This window comes from Salmo salar, chromosome ssa11 (genome assembly GCF_905237065.1).
Source record: "Salmo salar chromosome ssa11, Ssal_v3.1, whole genome shotgun sequence".
NCBI lineage: Eukaryota > Metazoa > Chordata > Actinopteri > Salmoniformes > Salmonidae > Salmo > Salmo salar.
In genome coordinates this window covers 110,985,385-111,010,882 of record NC_059452.1, presented here as the reverse complement: position 1 = coordinate 111,010,882, position 25,498 = coordinate 110,985,385, and the positions used below count along the sequence as shown (strand labels likewise).

The 25,498-nt window shown below is 43.2% G+C and overlaps 1 protein-coding gene across 1 annotated transcript; it reads right to left on the bottom strand.

Moving 5' to 3' along the window:
- Positions 1 to 71: 71 nt before the first annotated feature.
- Positions 72 to 25,498, bottom strand: LOC123725220 (deoxynucleoside triphosphate triphosphohydrolase SAMHD1-like). Its single transcript, XM_045690330.1, is given in 12 exon segments — positions 72 to 987; positions 1,183 to 1,320; positions 1,418 to 1,522; positions 1,685 to 1,780; positions 1,907 to 2,046; positions 2,321 to 2,436; positions 8,354 to 8,445; positions 8,588 to 8,696; positions 23,352 to 23,401; positions 23,403 to 23,426; positions 23,428 to 23,454; positions 25,354 to 25,498. Coding segments are annotated over 12 exon segments (1,047 nt in total). The 5' UTR covers positions 25,471 to 25,498; the 3' UTR covers positions 72 to 954.

Here is a 25,498-nt window from a genome sequence, read left to right as displayed (position 1 = left end):
TGTATTTCGCAGATGTGGCCGGTTACATTCTGTATTACAAAACCCTTCAAAAAGTGAGACTCTCCACCTCATTAGTCTTTCATTCAAAATTATATTATTTATTTAAAACAAAGTGCATAACTTAAATCAACAAACATGTCTGTCTGATCAACAGCTGTGGGCTCATCGAGGCAGACTTTAGGGTAAACATTGTGTTCATGTTGTTTAAATGAAGATAACGAGACTCCCAAATGATACCAAACACTAGACAGATAGCTGCTTGCCTCAGTAGGGTACATGGATGAAAACAAAGATAATATGATAACTTAACATTGTTTGTCAGTTAAAGTGGTGTCTTTTCGGAAGATAATTAAGCTACATTGTACCCTGATCTTTGATCTGTATGTGCTTAGCCAACTCCTACTTTAGTCTAGATACTGTAGATATGCATGACCAGGCTAACTATGGTAGCTGGGTATATAACAACTAAAACAGCGTAGAAACCATGCATAAAAGAAAGACAATGCCCTGAAACACAAACAACGGTTACCTGTTTGTTTGCATGTTGATCAATATAACACCAAGGATAAGTTCCCATTCAGCTTTGGGAGTATTACAAGGTAAAGCATGATTGTCCAAAGAGTAACTTCCACCAGGATGGATAAATATGTAAAAGTCGTTGCTTGGCTATCTGAAAGAGCCATGTGTGATAGTGGCACGTCAACATGCATAGCCTGGGAGAACAGGTATGTATACTCACATACTCCTACACTTCTCTTACCATGAAATAGCATAACGTTAAGATAACCAAACCTAAAATGTACGCTTGAAATAAAACATCAAAAGTAAATAAAAGAAAGACTACATGATCTAATCCCTGGAAAACTGAATCAGAGTGAACAGAACCCTGAGTAAAGAGACTTCTTCTGAAAGCCTGACTCATTTTCTTGAGGTGGTGGTCACCAACCCCTGGTCCTAGGTGACCTCTGGTGTAATCACATCTCCATCCTAAACAAATGTGAACACAAACACACAGGGATACCAGTGTCAATTTTAAACATAGGAAAAATACTCTGTGTGGTGCAGGTAAGATAGTGATAGCTAGCTGGCTTGGCCTTGCACTGTCATCTTCCCCACACAATGTAAAAACGCTAAAAGCTTGAGATAAAATGATATATAAAGGAAAGAGCGAGGCCTCCTGACCTGAGGTTTGGAGAAGTTCATATCCATACACCACTGGGCAAAGTTCTTCTTAGCTGCCTCCATGGTCCTCTCATCAGTCTTCTTACAGTAGACCCTGATAAGCTGCTCAGCAAACCTTTCTGGCAGCAGCTTGGACACCTACAGGAACAACAATTGCCTTATATCATGTTTCCAAGCTCCAAAAATGATTGGATAATTCTAAAATAGGTATACGTAAGTGCATTGAAGTAGTGACCTGGTCCTTGCTGATCTGGTAAGCTTTGGTTGGGTCGTTCTTACAGTAGAAACGCATGTTGTTGATGGGGTTCTTCTCCTTCATACCCCAGTCCATGTTGATGATCTGATGGAGAGAAAGATAGGGGGGAGAGATGGACATGCAAAGAGATACCTATTTTCAACAGAGCAACTGGTAACAAAGGGTTACCTATAGAGAAGGCGGGGGGGCTATGGTAAAATGTATTCAATCAGTTCCCTGATTGAGGTGAAAAGACTGGACACTCACATGGACAACAAAGTCCTCTGGCTGCAGAGTAACATGTTTAAGGTCATTCCGAGGCCTGGACCTCGCCACACAGCCTGCCCACTCCAGGAGCTTTTTCTGGGGGAAGAGAAGACGAGGATGAGAGGCACATAATATGAATCTCGTAGAAAGCTCTGCTAGTAAGCCCTGGAAGGATATCCTCTCTCCAAACACACGCACACACACGCACACGCACACACACACCTGTGAAACCTCCACGCGCACCTCAGTCTGGGTCTGTCCCACACACTTGTAGAGGCGTCTGCAGGTGATGTTTTGAAGGATCTCTCTGGCCTCAGCCAGCTTAGAGGACGACGAGTACAGAATCTGCTCAAACATATTGTCTACAGGGGAAGGGAGGAGAAAGGGAGAGAGACAGGTGAGAGGGAGAGACAAGGTGATAAGGAGCGTGGGAAGATGAGAGGTAATCATGCAAACCAAACCCAGCAGTAATTGTATGGACAGGAATGTACCACACAAAAAAAACAGGTATGGCAAACCCAGCCTGTTTGGACAGCCTTGACGCCTGGCATAAAACTCTCAAAGCTCTGGTTGTCTGGGTAAGTAGAACAGACCAGAGCCATTGTACACTTTATATTTCTATGGGGTTGAACGGACCAGTGAGTTTAGTGTAGGCCTCCATGTCGTCTATTGCTGCGGAGATGGTGAACATCTTTCCCCCTGAACCTTGAATCTGGATGTGGGGGTTCGCCTTGATAAAGGCCTCTGTGATCCTGAAAAAAGACAATATAACATCTCATTTTCAACATATAACATACAGCAGAAAAAAAACTCAATTTCTGAGAACCTGTATGAATGAATAAAAGATAGGAAATAAAACAGATACACAGTACCAGTCAAAAGTTTGGACAAACCTACTCATTCCAGGGTTTTTCCCTTTGTTTTCTACTTTGTAGAATGATAATGAAGACATCAAAATTAAGAAATGTTAAACAAATCAAAATATATTTTATATTTGAGATTCTTCAAAGTAGCCGCCCTTTGCCTTGATGACAGCTTTGCACACTCTTGGATCCTGGGGTAAACGTTGAACATTGTTATACTCAGAGTATAGGAACATTAGTTACAAAGGAGACATGAGGGATGCCATAATGAAGCTTGGGAGGGACTGAGTGCAGGGAAACCAACCGTGACAGTACTGACAAGGGAAGAAACCGCTGAAGGTTCATATGACTTAGTTCCCTGCTTAGCGAGAATGACGCAATGTTTAGAGATGAGGAGGAGACTCCACCCAAAGTGGGGTCTGAATACCACCACGGGGGAAGCCATGTCTGTGTCTGAATTACAGCTGTAACGACCCTTTGGGGAGAATTCAACTTGGTTAAGCTTCTCTAGTGTCCGTGAGTTACTTACTCTGAAAAATTAGAACCTAACAGTAGTCACCTGGACTGCATTTCAAATAAAAAAGGTGTGCCTTGTTAAAAGTTCATTTGTGGAATTTCTTTCCTTAATGCGTTTGAGCCAATCAGTTGTGTTGTGACAAGGTAGGGGTGGTATACAGAAGATAGCCCTTTTTGGTAAAATACCAAGTCCATATTATGGCAAGAACAGCTCAAATAAGCAAAGAGAAACGACAGTCCATCATTACTTTAAGACATGAAGGTCAGTCCATCATTACTTTAAGACATGAAGGTCAGTCCATCATTACTTTAAGACATGAAGGTCAGTTCATCATTACTTTAAGACATGAAAGTCAGTCAATATGGAAAATGTCAACAACTTCAAAAGTTTAACCGTCAAGCGCTATGATGAAACTGGCTCTCATGAGGACCGCCACAGGAAAGGAAGACCCAGAGTTACCTCTTCTGCAGAGGATAAGTTCATTAGAGTTAACTGCACCTCAGATTGCAGCCCAAATAAATGCTTCACAGAGTTCAACATCAACAGTTCAGAGGAGACAGCGTGAATCAGGCCTTCATGGTCTAAGCGCTGCAAAGAAACCCCTACTAAAGGACACCAATAAGAAGAAGAGACTTGCTTGGGCCAAGAAACACGAGCAATGGACATTAGACCGGTGGAAATCTGTCCTTTGGTCTGATGAGTCCAAATTTAAGATTTTTGGTTCCAACTGCCATGTCTTTGTGAGACGCAGAGTAGGTGAATGGATGATCTCCTCATGTGTATTTCCCACCATGAAGCATGGAGGAGGAGGTGTGATGGTGCTTTGCTGGTGACACTGTCTGTGATTTATTTAGAATTCAAGGCACACTTAACCAGCATGGCTACCACAGCGATATGCCATCCCATCTGGTTTACGCTTAGTGGGATTATCATTTGATCTTCAGCAGGACAATGATCCAACACACCTCCAGGCTGTGTATGGGCTATTTGACCAAGAAGGAGAGTGATGGAGTGCTGTATCAGATGACCTGGCCTCCACAATCACCCGACCTCAACCCAATTGAGATGGTTTGGGATGAGTTGGACCACAGAGTGATGGAAAAGCAGCTAACAAGTGCTCAGCATATGTGGGAACTTCTTCAAGATAGTTGGAAATGCATTCCAGGTGAAGCTGGTTGAGAGAATGCCAAACGTGTGCAACGCTATTATCAAGGCAAATGGTGACTACTTTGAAGAATCTAAAATATATTTTGATTTGTTTTACCATTGTTTGGTTACTACATGATTCCATATGTGTTATTTCATAGTTTTGATGTCTTCACTATTATTCTACAATGTAGAAATAGTAAAAAACCCTTGAATGAGTTGGTGTGTCCAAACTTTTGACTGGTACTGTAGGGCTCCCGAGTGGCGCAGCAGTCTAATGCACTACATCTCAGTGCTAGAGGCGTCACTACAGACCCTGGTTCGATTCCAGGCTGTATCACAACCGGACGTGATTGGGAGTCCCATAGGGCGTCGGGCAATTGGCCCAGAGTCGTCTGGGTTTGGCCGGGGGTAGGCAGTCATTGTAAATAAGAATTTGTTCTTAACTTAAAAAAACGTACAAAGTTATGGAAACTCGAGTAAAGTGTATTTAACCTCTTAGGGCTAGGGGGCAGTATTTACACCGCCGGATAAAAAACGTACCCGATTTAATCTGGTTACTACTCCTACCCAGTAACTAGAATATGCATATACTTATTAGATATGGATAGAAAACACCCTAAAGTTTCTAAAACTGTTTGAATGGTGTCTGTGAGTATAACAGAACTCATATGGCAGGCAAAAACCTGAGAGATTCCTTTACAGGAAGTGGCCTGTCTGACCATTTATTGGCTTTCTTTGACATCTCTTTCCAAAACAAAGGATCTCTGCGGTAACGTGACACTTCCCACGGCTCCCATAGGCTCTCAGAGCCCGGGAAAAAGCTGAATGTCGTCATTCCAGCCCCAGGCTGAAACACATTATCGCCTTTGTCAAGTGGCCGATCAGGGGACAGTGGGCTTAGGGGCGTGCACTGGTCGCCCCCATCTTTCTTTTTTTTCCTCTGTTTACCGAAACGCAGATTCCCGGTCGGAATATTATCGCTTTTTTGACGAGATAAATTGCATAAAAATTGATTTTAAACAGCGGTTGACATGCTTCGAAGTACGGTAATGGAATATTTAGAATTTTTTTGTCACGAAATGCGCCATGCTCGTAACCCTGATTTACCATTTCGGATAGTGTCTTGAACGCACGAACAAAACGCCGCTGTTTGGATATAACGATGGATTATTTGGGACCAAACCAACATTTGTCATTGAAGTAGAAGTCCTGGGAGTGCATTCTGACGAAGAACAGGAAAGGTAATAACATTTTTGTTATAGTAAATCTGATTTTGGTGAAGGCTAAACTTGCTGGGTGTCTAAATAGCTAGCCCGTGATGGCTGGGCTATGTACTTAGAATATTGCAAAATGTGCTTTCACCAAAAAGCTATTTTAAAATCGGACATATCGAGTGCATAGAGGAGTTCTGTATCTATAATTCTTAAAATAATTGTTATGCTTTTTGTGAACGTTTATCGTGAGTAATTTAGTAAATTGTTAGTAAATTCCCCGGAAGTTTGCGGGGGGTATGCTAGTTCTGAACGTCACATGCTAATGTAAAAAAGCTGTTTTTTGATATAAATATGAACTTGATTGAACAAAACATGCATGTATTGTATAACATAATGTCCTAGGGTTGTCATCTGATGAAGATCATCAAAGGTTAGTGCTGCATTTAGCTGTGGTTTGGGTTTATGTGACATTATATGCTAGCTTGAAAAATGGGTGTCTGATTATTTCTGGCTGGGTACTCTGCAAACATAATCTAATGTTTTTCTTTCGTTGTAAAGCCTTTTTGAAATCGGACAGTGTGGTTAGATAAAGGAGAGTCCTGTCTTTAAAATGGTGTAAAATAGTTATATGTTTGAGAAATTGAAGTAATAGCATTTTTAAGGTATTTGAATATCGCGCCACGGGATTAGACTGGCTGTTGCGTAGGTGGGACGATTTGGTGCCACCTACCCTAGAGAGGTTAAAGCAGGTGCTTCCACACAGGTGTGGTTTCTGAGTTAATTAAGCAACAAACATGCTGGGCAGGCCATTATTTTGGCTACCATGACTATGTCCCTTTAGGATAACAATGCCTACTCGGCTCCATCATTCATTGAATCAGATGACTAATTTATCACAAAACCCACTGATATTGACAACTACTTTCATTTATTTTTCATTGGCAAGATGAACAAACTTAGGGGTGACATGCCAGCAACAAACGCTGACACTACACATCCAAGTATATGTGACAAATTATGAAAGACAAGAATTATACTTTTGAATTCCTTAAAGTGAGTGTGGAAGAGGTGAACAAATTATTGTTGTCTATCAACAATGACAAGCCACTGAGGTCTGACAACTTGGATGGAAGATTACTGTGGATAACAGCGGATGATGTTGCCACATCTTCAATTTAAGCCTACTAGAAAGTGTGTGCCCTTAGGCCTGGAGGGAAGTTAAAGTCCTTCCGCTTCCTAAGAATAGTAAAGCCCCCTTTACTGGCTAAAATAGCCGACCAATCAGCCTGTTACCAACCCTTAGTAAACTTCTGTAAAAATAGTGTTTGACCTGATACGGTGCTATTTCACAGTAAACAAATTGACAGACTTTCAGCACGCTTATACGGACACTCAACAAGCACAGCACTTACACAAATGACTGATGATTGGCTGAGAGAAATTGATGAGGAAATGATTGTGTAAAGGGTTAGGGTTAGGCTTTGAGTAAAGGGTTAGGGTTAGGCTTTGAGTAAAGGGTCAGGGTTAGGGTTAGGCTTTGAGTAAAGGGTTAGGGTTAGGATTAGGCTTTGAGTAAAGGGTTAGGATTAGGCTTTGAGTAAAGGGTCAGGGTTAGGGTTAGGCTTTGAGTAAAGGGTTAGGGTTAGGCTTTGAGTAAAGGGTTAGGGTTAGGCTTTGAGTAAAGGGTTAGGGTTAGGCTTTGAGTAAAGGGTTAGGGTTAGGCTTTGAGTAAAGGGTTAGGGTTAGGCTTTGAGTAAAGGGTTAGGGTTAGACTTTGAGTAAAGGCAGTGGCATGCTGTTAATAAAGATTGAAAAAACAGCCCCCCGCACCTCTTCGATTCAGAGGGGTTGGGTTAAATGCGAAAGACACATTTTAGTTGAATGCATTCAGTTGTACAACTGACTAGGTATCCCCTGGTTTTGTCGCACCTGACTACTGTTCAGTCGTGTGGTCAGGTGCCACAAAGAGGGACTTAGGAAAATTGCAGTTGGCTCAGAACAGAGCAGCACGGCTGGCACTTGAATGTACACAGAGAGCTAAAATTAATGACATGCATGTCTCTCTCATGGAAGAGAGATTGACTTCCTAATTACTTGTTTTTGTAAGAGGTGTTGACAAGCTGAAGGTACCGAGCTGTCTGTTTAACTACTAGCAGACAGCTCAGACACCCATGCATACCCCACAAGACATGCCACCAGAGGTCTCTTCCCAGTCCCCAAGTCCAGAACAGACTATGGGTGGTGCACAGTACTACATAGAGCCATGACTACATGGAACTCTATTCCACATCAGGTAACTGATGCAGCAGGAGAATCAGATTTAAACAGCTGATAAAAAACACACCTTATGGAACAGCGGGGAGTGTGAAGTAACAAACATAGGCACATACACAAGATAACATACACACAGATTTTTCGTTGTAGATGTGTAGTGGTGGAGTAAAGGCCTGAGGCCTGAACACTCAGTGTGAATTCTGTAACGAATGTATTGTAATGTTTTGAAGATTGTATAACTGCCTTCATTTTGCCAGACCCCAGGAAGAGTAGCCGCCACCTTGGATCCATAATAAATACAAGATACAAATGCCCCCACACACACGGCATGAGTGGTCACTGAATGGTTTGATGAGCATGAACATGATGTAAACCATATGCCATGGCTGTCTCAGTCACCAGATCTCAACCCAATTGAACACTTATGGGATATTCCACCACAATCAACAAAACAACAAATGATAGAATTTATTGTGGAAGAATGGTGTCGCATCCCTCCAATTGACTTCCAGACACTTAGAAACTATGCCAAGGTGCATTGAAGCTGTTCTGGCTCATAGTGGCCCAACAGCCTATTAAGATACTGTGTTGGTGTTTACTCTATTTTGGCAGTTACCTATATTAAAACACCTGCTGAGGTGAGAGTACTTACATTGTCTCTATGATGTTGCCCACCTTGTGCTGGTAGGCTCTTCTATGCAGGCAGTTGCGTGTGTGGAACATGTCATACAGATTACCCACTTCCTGTATGTGGACAACACACATGGATATCACCACTAAACTAGGCTAATCCCTAACTACTTTACCAATAATGAAAAGTTGAAGGAAAACATAAATGAAGGGAATGAATGGGAGGTGTAATCGAGGGCCAAGCTGAAGCATTTACCTTGTCTCGGGTGCAGATCTGCTTCTTCCCGTCCACCTCACACACACGGGCAAACTTGAGAAAGCGACGGTAGTCAAAGTTATTTTGGATACCCAGGTGGAAGCAGTCCCTGTGGGGTGAGAAAGTGAGGGAGTCTCTGTTGGTTTTGTCTGGGTTTTCCTTTACCTGTCAAACTGTTTTTGATGTATCCATTATGTTAAAATGTTGTTTAAAAATAAAAATAAATAATAATTTCAATGTTGTTGTTGTCATTTATGTAAAAAAAGGATCTCACTAAACAAAATGTAAATGTTAATTTCCTCTGCAAAGGGTCGGAAACTTTCCCGGAAATTTTCCATGGGAAGTTAAGCCCGGGAATTTTGCTTAAATTCATCAAAAAAAGTTCTTATAACAGTGAACCTTTTTTATGGGATACACATTAGGCAATTCTAGGTCTTGTGGCATATTTTGGTTAAACTATCCCCAATTCAATGGAAATGCAACCCTCTGCATGCACAGTGCATTCTTCCCTCACATGTACAGCTGATTCTCAAGATCTGGCACACTAATGAGATGCTATTGAACCCACACTACTACACTGTCTGAGCCAAGGACTACATGCTTTCTGCTAAGTTTTGATTACAATACTGGGTGGGGTGAATATATTTTATGACAGATGATTTTTGGTTAACTAGTAAATAGTAGCCTACATCAAAGTGTGTTTAAATCATTTCTAACTTGTTAACAATTTCTGCTAGTTAGTTATTGCTACTATGTGGGTTTTAGCTTGCTTGAGCCTGTTAATTCAGCTGTTTTCATACATGTTCAATTTTAAAACATTTATCTTACAAATTAGTTGTTTAATCTAACTACTTAATTATTTATCTGTATATGGAATTGTATTTGTTGTTCTTTTACTCATGTTTTTCTAATCTTCACAGGAAAAGGCCACAGGCACTATCTGATGTGTGGAGACATTTCACTGCAGCTAATGTAGAAGGACAAGCTGTGTACATTTGCAAATACTGTGCCAAATCAGATGTGAAGAATGCAACAAAGATGCAGAATCATCTGGCCAAGTGCATAAAGTTCCCTCAGCGCTCACAACAAGCAACCTCTGACAAAAGTCCCACTACTTCTATTGGAGGTGAAAATGATGAATCAGACACCTTATCGATAGCAACAGCTCATGGTCCTCCTGGAATCAGAAGTTTTTTTGACTCAATGGAGGAACGTAGTCAGAGAAATGCTGATGAATGTCTTGCTCGAGCTGTGTATGCAACTGGTTCACCTCTGACGCTCACAGGCAATGTGTATTGGAAGAGATTTCTGAATGTTCTTCGCCCAGCATACACCCCCTCCAACCAGACATGCTTCATCAACTCATTTGCTGGATGCAGAATTCAACAGAGTTCAAGTGATGGTCAAGCAAATCATAGAGATAGCAGACTGTATTGCAATCATCTCTAATGGGCGGTCGAATGTTCGTGGGCAAGGAATAATTAGATACATCTCCACCTATGGGGATTTTCCGGTGCATGTGTTGTGCATCTCGGAGTGGTGAGCACAATCAGTGTGGGCTTAAGGGAGGCCATTGCCTGGTCCTGTGGGTGACTGGGCCATGGTGGAGGGAGGCCATTGCCTGGTCCTGTGGGTGTCTGGGCCATTGTGGGCTTGAGGGAGGCCATTGCCTGGTCCTGTGGGTGTCTGGGCCATTGTGGGCTTGAGGGAGGCCATTGCCTGGTCCTGTGGGTGACTGGGCCATGGTGGAGGGAGGCCATTGCCTGGTCCTGTGGGTGTCTGGGCCATTGTGGGCTTGAGGGAGGCCATTGCCTGGTCCTGTGGGTGTCTGGGCCATTGTGGGCTTGAGGGAGGCCATTGCCTGGTCCTGTGGGTGTCTGGGCCATTGTGGGCTTGAGGGAGGCCATTGCCTGGTCCTGTGGGTGTCTGGGCCATTGTGGGCTTGAGGGAGGCCATTGCCTGGTCCTGTGGATGTCCTTGGACATGCACCTGCATTATGAATGAATGTCTGTATTATTTTTTGTATCATTGCTATGGTTACGACACCAATATAATCTATGCCCTGAAGTATGTGCCAAGAAGGGGAGGAAAAACCAAGTAAAGATGGTCGTAGACAGACGAGAAGTAAGATTAGAAACAAGATGTGGATCATATACATAAAGAGGAGTGACTATGTATGTTGTGTCAAACTGAAACTGTATATAAAGTGATCTCTGAGTCTGGGACTGGCAGTTGCTCCATGGATCAGCTCGGCTTGTTACTTTGTAATGAAGTCTATATTGAATTCACAAGCTACGAGGTATTTTCAAGAAGTATTTCCATGACACACCCCTCAACCAGTATTCTACCAGAGCACAGACACAAGGGACAACAGACACACCGGTCTCTACATTGCCGATGAGCTGAAGGCAGTCATCAATGACCTTGGACCACAGAAGGTATATGCACTGGTGACAGACAATGCTGCGAACATGAAGGCTGCTTGGTCTAAAGTGGAGGAGTCCTACCCTCACACCTATTGGCTGTGATGCTCATGCATTGAATCTGCTCCTCAAGGACATCATGGCACTGAAAACAATGGATACACTTTACAAGAGAGCCAAGGAAATGGTTAGGTATGTGAAGGGTCATCAAGTTATAGCAGCAATCTACCTCACCAAGCAAAGTGAGAAGAATAAGAGCACGACATTGAAGCTGCCCAGCAACACCCGTTGGGGTGATGTTGTCATCAGGTTTGACAGTCTCCTGGAGGGGAAGGAGTCTCTCCAAGAAATGGCCATACCACAGTCTGCCGATATGGACAGCCCCATCAAGAGGATCCTCCTGGATGATGTATTTTGGGACAGAGTGGTAAGCAGCCTGAAACCCCTGAAACCTATAGCAGTAGCCATTTGCTCTCGGAGCGTACACTTGACGCTCAGACTGATGATTTATTTACCTCTGGATAACATGAAACAGCCTAACCAACAATTTTATTATGCTTTTTTGCATACGTTTAATGACACCGGCCATATTCAACGGGTGTTGTACACACGCCACATAACGCTAGCTAACAAGTCAGCCAGCTAACGTTAGCTAGTTAAACAACAATGAACAAAGTGCCAACAATGAACAAAGTGCCAACAATGCCTAACATTAGGCTCTAACTAAAAAAGCAAACAGCTCTGGGAAACAAATAATAACGTTAGCTAGCTAGCAGTACACTTTAGCTTAAGACATATAGCTAGCTAGGTAAGCAACGATTAAGATCACTGTTACGTTCCCCAGTTTCTGTGTTGTAGTTTGTGTATTTGTGATGTGTTTCAGGTAATGGCTTCCTGAAGTTCTCCAAGCAGCTGATTGGTCAGCCCCATTGCTGATTGGAGAGCTGATCCCGCCCCTCGTCAGGACACAGCTGTCTCCAATTAACAACCCCACCTAAAGCTATATAAGCCAGTGTTCTGTTGCACAGAGAGGGGAGATGATTGCTGAGAGAGGAAGCGAATGGCTGAGAGAGGAAGCGAATGGCTGAGAGAGGAAGCGAATGGCTGAGAGAGGAAGCGAATGGCTGAGAGAGGAAGCGAATGGCTGAGAGAGGAAGCGAATGGCTGAGGGTTGTTGCTAAGACATTTGGTATGTACTGTGTTAGTTGTTGCTTAGAGAGCTGATTGTAATGTTCTGTGTTTGTTGCTCAGAGAGCTTCTTTGATGTCCTGAGTTTTAGTTCTCAGTTTTGTTGTGAAATTGTTTGTTTTTCTGTTTCCTTTGTTCCCAGGGGGAAGGGGAAGGCACCTAGGGAGTGTTTAGGCAAGAGGCCCGCGGGCATACATTACCCGTAGTAGTTTGCTGTCTATGCACACTAGGTAAGACCTTTCTTTTACGTCATTTAGCAGACGCTCTTATCCAGAGCGACTTACAGTAGTGAATGCATTCATTTCACACATTTGTTTTGTACTGGCCCCCCGTGGGAATTGAACCCACAACCCTGGCGTTGCGCACACCATGCTGGCGTTGCAAACACCATGCTCTACCAACTGAGCCACAGGGAAGACGAGTTGGACTGGTTATAGCATGTTGGTTGTTGCTAAGACATTTGGTATGTATTGTTAGTTGTTGCTTAGAGCTGATTGTAATGTTCTGTGTTTGTTGCTCAGAGAGTTTCTTTGCTATCCTGAGTTTTTGTTCTGTTGTGAAATTGTTTGTTTTTCTGTTTCCTTTGTTCCCAGGGGGGAAGGGGAAGGCACCTAGGGAGTGTTTAGGCAAGAGGCCCGCGGGTATACATTACCTGTAGTAGTTTGCTGTCTATGCACACTAGGTAAGACCTGGGCGGACCATCCCCTGTATTTTGGTTAGTGCACCAGGTGGTGCTAGTTAGGTAAGTAGTGGGTAGGCAGATAAGGTAGGAGAGGGGGCTTTGAAATCTACTTTCTTTGCTTTGGTTCTGTCCAGCCCCTTTTCCCAACTTACAGTGCGAAGGAATAAATTCCCTGTAAATGGTATTCTCTGCCTTTTTGTCATCCTTGCTTACACCTACACTTCCATACCTCTTTCACACCACGGAGAGTTAAGTTGTAGCAGGGTGGTGCGTTCCCTCTTTCTAGAGGCGTGTGTAACAATCTCACACGTCACATAATGTTAGCTAGTTAAACAACAATAAACACAGTGCCTACAATGCTGGGAGCTAACCAACCAGGTCCGATGTTAGCTAGCTAACATTAGGCTCTAACTAGAAAAGCAAATGGCTCTGGGAAACAAATAACGTTAGCTAACAGTACACTTTAGCTTGAAATGAAACCACTTACTGTCAAAATTAGAAACGTGTAATATCTCAATGTAGCTAGCTAACGCTAGACTCATATTTTTAATTTAACTAAGCAAGTCAGTTAAGAACAAATTCTTATTTAATGATGGCCTAGGAACAGTTCAGGGGCAGAACAAAATATTTTTACCTTGTCAGCTCGGGGATTTTACCTGTACATCATCATACATGATGGACGCATCTCCCTGTCAGGAATGCCATACCACTGTTGCCCTTAGTTTAAAGATGTAATCCGGAGACAGGTGTTTCCTCCATCTCTTTAGCTATCATACTCTAATTCCACTGATTTCAAAACTTGATCCTCCAAATAGTGGAGAGCAACACTTAAGCAGCTACACAATACATTTTTTTTTAAGTTGCGTTCGACAGGATTGCAAACACAGACTGACGAGCTGAAATGGACAGCAGCCTTCAATATGGCAGACCAATCCGAAATCCTCGCTCAACATGTCCGGCCAACTCATTATCTCAGCCGTACATTGCTAATGGGAAGGTTTGCTGACTTTCTATGGCTTAACCAACAAGGCTCGTAATTTAACAAATGTGTACATATTTACAGATGGCATACAAGTTTGTTGTTAAGGCACATGAAAGTTCACATGTTCGAGAAGGCATTTGTGCCACAAAAAAGCATTTTGTTCAAAAGGCTCTCTTGTGAAGTTGTGACTTGCGAAATACCCAATTCAGGAAACAAAGCATCACATATATCACTAATCTTCTGGTTAGCAACAGAGGTGTATTGGCTGTTCAGATGTACGGAGGGGCTCAGCATAGGAGAAAGGGTTAAATACCAGTGCTTGTGAGTATGTTCTGTCTGTGCAGCTGTATGATCCAATAGGTGAATTAACTTGGTTTTACTAATTGTCTGAAATTTAGAACCAAACACTATATTTAGCACTTAAATAGGCACTTATAGCATTTATTTTATTTAACCTCTTGAAAATGGGAAACCGTGTTTGTTTTTATTAATTTGAACATGTGCTCTTTATAACAATTTTAAAATTAGGTGAAATCAAACGTTTTCTTTTACCAAGTTACACTTCTCAAAAGGCACTGAATTGGTGGAACAACCCAAAAGATATTTGAAAGAGGGAGAGAAAAGATTATCAGGGCATAAAATGTACTTTTTGGTCCAGCTATTAGACTACAAAAGGGAAGCGCAGTCACGAGCTGCCCAGTGACACGAACCTACCAGACGAGCTAAATTACTTCTATGCTCGCTTTTGAGGCAAGTAAAACTGAAACATGCATGAGAGCATCAGCTTTTCCGGATGACTGTTCCTCACGCTCTCCCTAGCCGATGTAAGACCTTTTAAACAGGTCAACATTCACAAGGCCGCAGGGCCAGACGGATTACCAAGACATGTACTGCGAGCATTCGCTGACCAACTGGCAAGTGTCTTCACTGACATTTTCAACCTGTCCCTGACCGAGTCTGTAATACCAACATGTTTCAAGCAGAACACTAAGGTAACCTGCCTAAATGACTACCGACCCGTAGCACTCACATATGTAGCCATGAAGTGCTTTGAAAGGCTGGTCATGGCTCACATCAACACCATTATCACAGAAACCCTAGACCCACTCCAATTTCCATACTGCCCAAACAGAGCCAATGATGAACTCAACACTGCCCTTTCCCACCTGGACAAAAGGAACACCTACACTACCATTCAAAAGTTTGGGGTCACTTAGAAATGTCCTTGTTTTCCATGAGAACATTCATGAAATTAATTGCAAAATGAATAGGAAATGTTGACAAGGTTATAAATAATGATTAATTGAAATAATAAAATTGTCCTTCAAACTTTGCTTTAGTCAAAGAAACCTCCATTTGCAGCAATTGCAGACCTTTGGCATTCTAGTTGTCAATTTGTTGAGGTAATCTGAAGAGATTTCACCCCATGCTTCCTGAAGCACCTCACACAAGTTGGATTGGCTTGATGGGCACTTCTTACGTACCATACGGTCAAACTGCTCCCACAACAGCTCAATAGGGTTGAGATCCGGTGACTCTGCAGGCCACTCCGTTATAGACAGAATACCAGCTGACTGCTTCTTCCCTAAATAGTTCTTGCATACTTTGGAGCTGTGTTCAAATTAAGCGCTGTCCATAGGGCATGGCATTGAAAAATGGAGTGATGGATCTTGAAGGGAGATTCTTTTACCCTGTACAAATCTCCCACTTTACCACCACCAAAGCATCCCCAGACCATCACATTGCCACCACCATGCTTGATAGATGGCGTCAAGCACTCCTCCAGCATTTTTTTTCATTTTTTTCTGTGTCTCACGAATGTTCTTCCTTGTGATCCGAACATCTCAAACTTAGATTAGTATGTCCATAACACTTTTTCCAGTCTTCCTCTGTGGTCTTTATCCCATCTTAATTTCTTATTGGCCAGGAGATATGGCTTTTTCTTTGCTAGAAGGCTAGCATCCCGGAGTCGCCTCTTCACCGTTGACGTTAAGACTGGTGTTTTGCAGGTAATATTTAATGAAGCTGCCAGTTGAGGACTTGTGAGGCATCTGTTTCTCAAACTAGACACTAACGTACTTGTCCTCTTGCTCAGTTGTGCACCGGGGCCTCCCACTCCACTTTCTATTCTGGTTAGAGCCAGTTTGTGCTGTTCTGTGAAGGGTATGCTGTTGTGCTGTGCTGTTCAGTTTCTTGGCAATATCTTGCATGGAATAGCCTTAGACTGATGACTTTCAGAAGAAAGGTCTTTGTTTCTGGCCATTTTGAACCTGTAATCGAATCCAAAAATGCTGATGCTGAGCAATCTGAGCAGCTAACCGATCGCTGCAGCTGTACATAGCCCATCTGTTTCCTGTTTCCTGTTTCCGGTCACAACTTGCAGACTTGTTTACGCTGCTGTGCGTTTTGTTGCCGATCTTACTTTGCTACCTGACGGTTTTTTACTTTTTCATTACCGTATATTTTTACTTTTTCCCTCACTCAACTTTTTTCATTCAACTTTTTCACCCCGGAGGTTTTACCTGGACATGGTTCGTCAGGACTTCAAACAGCCGAAGCTAAGTAACATTAACATGATGCCTTCTAATTGCAGTCGTTGTACTTATAATATACAGGAGAACAATCGCCTTACGGCAAGGATAGCTGTGCTGCAAGCCCAGCTTCAGACGCGATCGTTAGGCAAGGGTAATTTCAGTGTAGGAAAGGATGAAACAGCGTCTGTGCCACCAGTAAGTACAGATAGTAACGTTAGTATAAACCCCCTCGCACGGTCCCCGCAGTCGGACATCTTTCTCATGGCTTCTGGAGGGAAACGCTGTAGGAATGCTCAACCGGTGTCGCTTATTCAGCCGACAAACTTTCAACCGGTTCTCCCCATTAAGCGAGTCGGAGGCCAAGACTTCTCTGGTCTCTACTCCTCCCGTTGTGGGGTCTGAGACGCCGACGGCTCCCACCATTAGCTCTGACAAATTGAAAACCCTAGTCATTGGCGACTCCATTACCCGCAGTATTAGACTTAAAACTAATCATCCAGCGATCATACACTGTTTACCAGGGGGCAGGGCTACCGACGTTAAGGCTAATCTAAAGACGGTGCTGGCTAAAGCTAAAACTGGCGAGTGTAGAGAGTATAGAGATATTGTTATCCATGTCGGCACCAACGATGTTAGGATGAAACAGTCAGAGGTCACCAAGCGCAACATAGCTTCAGCGTGTAAATCAGCTAGAAAGATGTGTCGGCATCGATTACTTGTCTCTGGCCCCCTCCCAGTTAGGGGGAGTGATGAGCTCTACAGCAGAGTCTCACAACTCAATCGCTGGTTGAAAACTGTTTTCTGCCCCTCCCAAAAGATAGAATTTGTAGATAATTGGCCCTCTTTCTGGGACTCACCCACAAACAGGACCAAGCCTGGCCTGTTGAGGAGTGATGGACTCCATCCTAGCTGGAGGGGTGCTCTCATCTTATCTACAAACATAGACAGGGCTCTAACTCCTCTAGCTCCACAATGAAATAGGGTGCAGGCCAGGCAGCAGGCTGTTAGCCAGCCTGCCAGCTTAGTAGAGTCTGCCACTAGCACAGTCAGCGTAGTCAGCTCAGCTTTCCCCATTGAGACCGTGTCTGTGCCTCGATCTAGGTTGGGCAAAATTAAAAATGGCGGTGTTCGCTTTAGCAATCTCACTAGTATAAAGACCTCCTCCATTCCTGCCATTATTGAAAGAGATTGTGATACCTCACATCTCAAAATTGGGTTACTTAATGTTAGATCCCTCACTTCCAAGGCAGTTATAGTCAATGAACTAATCACTGATAATAATCTTGATGTGATTGGCCTGACTGAAACATGGCTTAAGCCTGATGAATTTACTGTGTTAAATGAGGCCTCACCCCCTGGTTACACTAGTGACCATACCCCCCGTGCATCCGGCAAAGGCGGAGGTGTTGCTAACATTTACGATAGCAAATTTCAATTTACAAAAAAAACAATGACGTTTTTGTCTTTTGAGCTTCTAGTCATGAAATCTATGCAGCTACTCACTCACTTTTTATAGCTACTGTTTACAGGCCTCCTGGGCCATATGCAGTGTTCCTCACTGAGTTCCCTGAATTCCTATCGGATCTTGTAGTCATAGCAGATAATATTCTAATTTTTGGTGACTTTAACATTCACATGGAAAAGTCCACAGACCCACTCCAAAAGGCTTTCGGAGCCATCATCGACTCAGTGGGTTTTGTCCAACATGTCTCTGGACCTACTCACTGCCACAGTCATACTCTGGACCTAGTTTTGTCCCATGGAATAAATGTTGTGGATCTTAATGTTTTTCCTCATAATCCTGGACTATCGGACCACCATTTTATTACGTTTGCAATTGCAACAAATAATCTCCTCAGACCCCAACCAAGGAGTATTAAAAGTCGTGCTATAAATTCTCAGACAACCCAAAGATTCCTTGATGCCCTTCCAGACTGCCTCTGCCTACCCAAGGACGTCAGAGGACAAAAAATCAGTTAACCACCTAACCGAGGAACTCAATTTAACCTTGCGCAATACCCTAGATGCAGTTGCACCCCTAAAAAACTAAAAATCTGTCATAAGAAACTAGCTCCCTGGTATACAGAAAATACACGAGCTCTGAAGCAAGCTTCCAGAAAATTGGAACGGAAATGGCGCCACACCAAACTGGAAGTCTTCCGACTAGCTTGGAAAGACAGTACCGTGCAGTATCGAAGAGCCCTCACTGCTGCTCGATCATCCTATTTTTCCAACTTAATTGAGGAAAATAAGAACAATCCGAAATTTCTTTTTGATACTGTCGCAAAGCTAACTAAAAAGCAGCCTTCGCAAATGGAGGATGGCTTTCACTTCAGCAGTAATACATTTATGAACTTCTTTGAGGAAAAGATCATGATCATTAGAAAGCAAATTACAGACTCCTCTTTAAATCTGGGTATTCCTCCAAAGCTCCATTGTCCTGAGTCTACACAACTCTGCCAGGACATAGGATCAAGGGAGATACTAAAGTGTTTTAGTACTATATCTCTTGACACAATGATGAAAATAATCATGGCCTCCAAACCCTCAAGCTGCATACTGGACCCTATTCCAACTAAACTACTGAAAGAGCTGCTTCCTGTGCTTGGCCCTCCTATGTTGAACATAATAAACGGCTCTCTATCCACCGGATGTGTACCAAGCTCACTAAAAGTGGCAGTAATAAAGCCTCTCTTGAAAAAAGCCGAATCTTGATCCAGAAATTATAAAAAACTAATCGGCCTATATCGAATCTTCCATTCCTCTCAAAAAATTTAGAAAAAGCTGTTGCACAGCAACTCACTGCCTTCCTGAAGACAAACAATGTATACGAAACGCTTCAGTCTGGTTTTAGACCCCATCATAGCACTGAGACTGCACTTGTGAAGGTGGTAAATGACCTTTTAATGACGTCAGACCGAGGCTCTGCATCTGTCCTCGTGCTCCTAGATCTTAGTGCCGCTTTTGATACCATCGATCACCACATTCTTTTGGAGAGATTGGAAACCCAAATTGGTCTACATGGACAAGTTCTGGCCTGGTTTAGATCTTATCTGTCGGAAAGATATCAGTTTGTCTCTGTGAATGGTTTGTCCTCTGACAAATCAATTGTACATTTCGGTGTTCCTCAAGGTTCCGTTTTAGGACCACTATTGTTTTCACTATATATTTTACCTCTTGGGGATGTCATTCGAAAACATAATGTTAAATTTCACTGCTATGCGGACGACACACAGCTGTACATGTCAATGAAACATGGTGAAGCCCCAAAATTGCCCTCGCTAGAAGCCTGTGTTTCAGACATAAAGAAGTGGATGGCTGCAAACTTTCTACTTTTAAACTCGGACAAAACAGAGATGCTTGTTCTAGGTCCCAAGAAACAAAGAGATCTTCTGTTGAATCTGACAATTAATCTGGATGGTTGTACAGTCGTCTCAAATAAAACTGTGAAGGACCTCGGCGTTACTCTGGACCCTGATCTCTCTTTTGAAGAACATATCAAGACTGTTTCAAGGACAGCTTTTTCCATCTACGTAACATTGCAAAAATCAGAAATTTTCTGTCCAAAAATGGCGCAGAAAAATTAATCCATGCTTTTGTTACTTCTAGGCTGGACTACTGCAATGCTCTACTTTCCGGCTACCCGGATAAAGCACTAAATAAAATTCAGTTAGTGCTAAATACGGCTGCTAGAATCCTGACTAGAACCAAAAATGTGATCATATTACTCCAGTACTAGCCTCCCTACACTGGCTTCCTGTTAAGGCAAGGGCTGATTTCAAGGTTTTACTGCTAACCTACAAAGCATTACATAGGCTTGCTCCTACCTATCTTTCCGATTTGGTCCCGCCGTACATACCTACATGTACGCTACGGTCACAAGACGAGGCCTCCTAATTGTCCCTAGAATTTCTAAGCAAACGGCTGGAGGTAGGGCTTTCTCCTATAGAGCTCAATTTTTATGGAATGGTCTGCCTACCAATGTGAGAGACGCAGACTCAGTCTCAACCTTTAAGTCTTTACTGAAGACTTATCTCTTCAGTAGGTCCTATGATTAAGTATAGTCTGGCCCAGGAGTGTGAAGGTGAACGGAAAGGCTGGAGCAACGAACCGCCCTTGCTGTCTCTGCCTTGCCGGTTCCCCTTTCCACTGGGATTCTCTGCCTCTAACCCTTTTACAGGGGCTGAGTCACTGGCTTACTGGTGTTCTTCCATGCCGTCCATGGGAGGGGTGCGTCACTTGAGTGGGGTTGGAGTCACTGACGTGGTCTTCCTGTCTGGGTTGGCGCCCCCCCCTTGGGTTGTGCCATGGCGAGAGATCGTTGTGGGCTATACTCGGCCTTGTCTTAGGACGGTAAGTTGGTGGTTGGAGACATCCCTCTAGTGGTGTGGGGCTGTGCTTTGGCAAAGTGGGTGGGGTTATAGCCTGCCTGTTTGGCCCTGTCCGGGGTATAATCGGATGGGGCCACAGTGTCTTCTGATCCCTCCTGTCTCAGCCTCCAGTATTTATGCTGCAGTAGTTTGTGTGGGGGGCTAGGGTCAGTCTGTTACATCTGGAGTATTTCTCTTGTCTTATCCGGTGTCCTGTGTGAATTTAAATATGCTCTCTCTAATTCTCTCTTTCTGTTGGAGGACCTGAGCCCTAGGACCATGCCTCAGGACTACCTGGTATGATGACTCCTTGCTGTCCCCAGTCCACCTGGCCGTGCTGCTCCAGTTTCAACTGTTCTGCCTGCGGCTATGGAACCCTGACCTGTTCAACAGACGTGCTTGTTGCACCCTCGACAACTACTATGATTATTATTATTTGACCATGCTGGTCATTTATGAACATTTTAACATCTTGACTATGTTCTGTTATAATATCCACCCTGCACAGCCAGAAGAGGACTGGCCACCCTCAAAGCCTGGTTCCTCTCTAGGTTTCTTCCTAGGTTTTTGGCCTTTCTAGGGAGTTTTTCCTAGGGAGTTTTTCCTAGCCACCGTGCTTCTTTCACATGCTTTGCTTGCTGTTTGGGGTTTTAGGCTGGGTTTCTGTACAGCACTTTGAGATATCAGCTGATGTACAAAGGGCTATATAAAAATAAATTTGATTTGATGCTCCAGATACTCAATTAGTCTAAAGAAGGCCAGTTTTATTGCTTCTTTAAATCAGAACATCAGTTTTCAGATGTGCTAACATAATTGCAAAAGGGTTTTCTAATGATCAATTAGCCTTTTAAAATGATAAACTTGGATTAGCTAACACAATGTGCCATTGGAACACAGGAGTGATGGTTGCTGATAATGGGCCTCTGTACACCTATGTAGATACTCCATAAAAATCTGCTGTTTCCAGCACAATAGTCATTTACAACATTAACAATGTCTATACTGTATTTCTGATCAATTTGATGTTATTTTGATGGACAATTTTGGGGGAGTTTTGTTTCAAAAACAAGGACATTTCTAAGTGACCCCAAACTTTCGAACGGTAGTGTGAGAATGCTATTCATTGACTACAGCTCGAGCGTTCAACACCATAGTGCCCTCGAAGCTCATCACAAAGCTAAGGACCATGGGACTAAACACCTCCCTCTGCAACTGGACCCGGACTTCGAGGCGCCCAGGGGTAAGGGTAGGGAACAACACATCCGCCACACTGATCCTCAACACGGGGCCTCAGGGGTGTGTGCTCAGTCCTCTCCTGTACTCCCTGTTCACTCATGAATGCATGGCCAGGCACGACTCCAACACAATCATCAAGTTTGCTGATGACGCCAGTGGTAGGCCTGACCACCGACAACGATGAGACAGCCTATGGGAGGAGGTCAGAGACCTGGCCATGTGGTGCCAGGACAACAACCTCTTCCTCAATGTGATCAAGACAAAGCAGATGATTGTGGACTACAGGAAAAGGAGGACCAGGCACGACCCCATTCTCATCGACGGGGCTGTCGTGGAACCGGTTGAGAGCTTCAAGTTCCTTGGTGTCAACATCACCAACAAACTATCATGGTCTAAACACACTAAGACAGTTGTGAAGAGGGCACGACAAAACCTACTCCCCTCAGGAGACTGAAAAGATTTGGTATGGGTCCTCAGATTCTCAAAAGGTTCTACAGCTGCACCATCGAGAGCATCCTGACTGGTTGCATCACTACCTGGTATGGCAACTGCTCGGCCTCCGACCGCAAGGCACTAGAGGGTAGTGCGAACGGCCCAGTACATCGGGGCCAAGCTTCCTGCCATCCAGGACCTTTATATCAGGCAGTGTCAGAGGAAGGCCTTAAAATTGTCAAAGACTCCAGCCACCCTAGTCATAGACTGTTCTCTTTGCTACAGAACGGCAAGCTGTACCAGAGCGCCAAGTCAAGGTCCAAAAGGCTTAACAGCTTCTACCCCCAAGCCATAAAACTCCTGAACAGCTAGTCAAAGGGCTACCCAGACCCCTCTTTACGCTGCTGCTACTCTCCATTTATAATCTATGCATAGTATACTTATTTCTCATTAAAATGCCATTCAATTTATAACATTTTTGACATGCGTTTTTCTGGATATTTTTGTTGTTATTCTGTCTCTCACTGTTCAAATAAACCTACCATTAAAATGATAGACTGATCATTTCTTTGTCAGCGGGCAATGTACAAAATCAGCAGGGGATCAAATACTTTTTCCCCCTCACTGTAAATGTGATCATTTTATTCACAAATGGAGTGAAATGCTCGCACTGTGGAGCCCTGCCCACCACCAACGTGGCTGGTGAAATAGACACTTACCTGCCAATGCCAAAATCTACCCACATTTGGCAGGTGTTCATTTTAAACCCCTGAAGATTATTTAAGAAAAGTTGCCCATAGTGCACTATTTTCCTAATATACTCCAATGGTCCTATGTATTAGTTACATCTCTAATATAGTTTACTCCAGAAATGATCATAGTTTCTAAAAGGGATAAACTCCAACTGGGGGACTCACCTGGCTAAGTAGTCCCACTTGTCCACATCGATGCCATTCCTTTTGTTGGCCCACAATCTCATAGAGGAAGGACTTTCCTCTGGCTTCGGCCCTTATATGGCCACTGTGAAGGGAAAAGAACAGACTCAGACTACAGACAGACGAATCCTTTGAGAACCGAGCATGAAACTCCAAATTAGTTTAAATTCAACCCGTAGACAATTAACCTGTTAGTGGCTAGGGGGCAGTATTTTCAGACGGATAAAAAACGTACCCGATTTAATCTGATTAGTACTCCTGCCCAGAAACTAGAATATGCATATAATTATTAGCTTTGGATAGAAAACACAAGTTTCTAAAACTGTTTGAATGGTGAGTATAACAGAACTCATTTGGCAGGCCAAAACCTGAGAAGATTCTGTACAGGAAGTACCCTGTCTGAGCATTTCTTGGCCTTGTTGATTATCTCCATCTATTACAGGGGATCTCTGCTCTTACGTGACACTTTCTACGGCTCATGGACTCTCAGAAGGGGGCAAAATGCTGAATCGTGGCTTTGCGAGGCCGGCCGAAACAAAGCAGCGTTGGATAGTGGCTGGTTACAGTACTGTGAGACTCAGGCTCGTGCTGCTCGACCGAAAGCTTTGTTTTCTTTCCTCTGTTTAGCTAAACGGAGATTCCGGTCGGAATATTATCGCTTTTTACGAAAATGGCATAAAAATTGATTTTAAACAGCGGTTGACATGCTTCCGAAGTACGGTAATGAAATATTTAGAAATCTTTGTCACGAATTGCGCCATGCTCGCGACCCTGATTTACCATTTCGGATAGTGTCTTGGAACGCATCGAACAAAACGCATAATTGGATATAACGATGGATTATTTTGGACCAAACCAACATTTGTTATTGAAGTAGCAGTCCTGGGAGTGCATTCTGACGAAGACAACAAAGGTAATGAAACTTTGTAATAGTAAATCGGAGTTTGATCAGGGCTAAACTTGGTCGGTGTCTAAATAGCTAGCCATGTGATGCCGGGCTATCTACTGAGAATATTGCAAAATGTGCTTTTCACCGAAAAGCTATTTTAAAATCGGACATACTCGAGTGCATAGAGGAGTTCTGTATCTATAATTCTTAAAATAATTGTTATGTTTTTTGTGAACGTTTATGTGAGTAATTTAGTAAATTCACCGGATGTTGCGGGGTATGCTAGTTCTGGAACGTCACATGCTAATGTAAAAGCGGTTTTTGATATAAATATGAACTTGATTGAACAAAACATGCATGCATTGTATAACATAATGTCCTAGGTTGTCATCTGATGAAGATCATCAAAGGTTAGTGCTGCATTTAGCTGTGGTTTTGTTTTTGTGCACATTATATGCTAGCTTGAAAAATGGGTGTCTGATTATTTCTGGCTGGGTACTCTGCTGATATAATCCAATGTTTTGCTTTCGTTGTAAAGCCTTTTTGAAATCGGACAGTAGTGGTTAGATTAACAAGAGTCTTGTCTTTAAAAATGCTGTAAAATAGTCATATGTTTGAAAAATTGACGTTTTCGGATTTTAGAGGAATTTGTATTTCGCGCCACGCCCATCATTGGATATTGAGCAGGTATTCCCGCTAGCGGAACGCCTAGATGTAAGAGGTTAACTGCTAGAAAGCATAAATAAATCATATTCATGAAGTAATATTGATTGATGTTTGTTGACTGATTGATGCTGATAGATGATTGTAACGTTTACGCCCCAGCGGTGAAGGTTTCAGTGAGGAGAGGCAACAAGGGTCAGAATGGCATGTTGTCGGATTTCAGGCGTTGATTGAGGTCTGGTTTCATTTGGGAGAGCTCTACTATGATTTGATTTATTCAGTTTACCCCCCAATTTATATTTTCTGTTTTGTTATCGCCATCTTTGGGCCTCTTCACCGAAACTTCTACCGCTCGGGCGGTCTCCGTACATCGGTGTCAGAAGTGGAAACGAACCCACGCTACATGATTCATAAATTGGTTGATTGACTAACCGGCTCACTGGCTGGCTGATTTACTCCCTGGCTGAGAAGGACAGTGTTCTGTGGTCCAGCAATCTGCTCCTTGATGAAGACCAGGTCATCAGGAAGGACCAGGCCATGCTCCTTCATCACCGGCTCTAAGGCGTTCTACGCACCA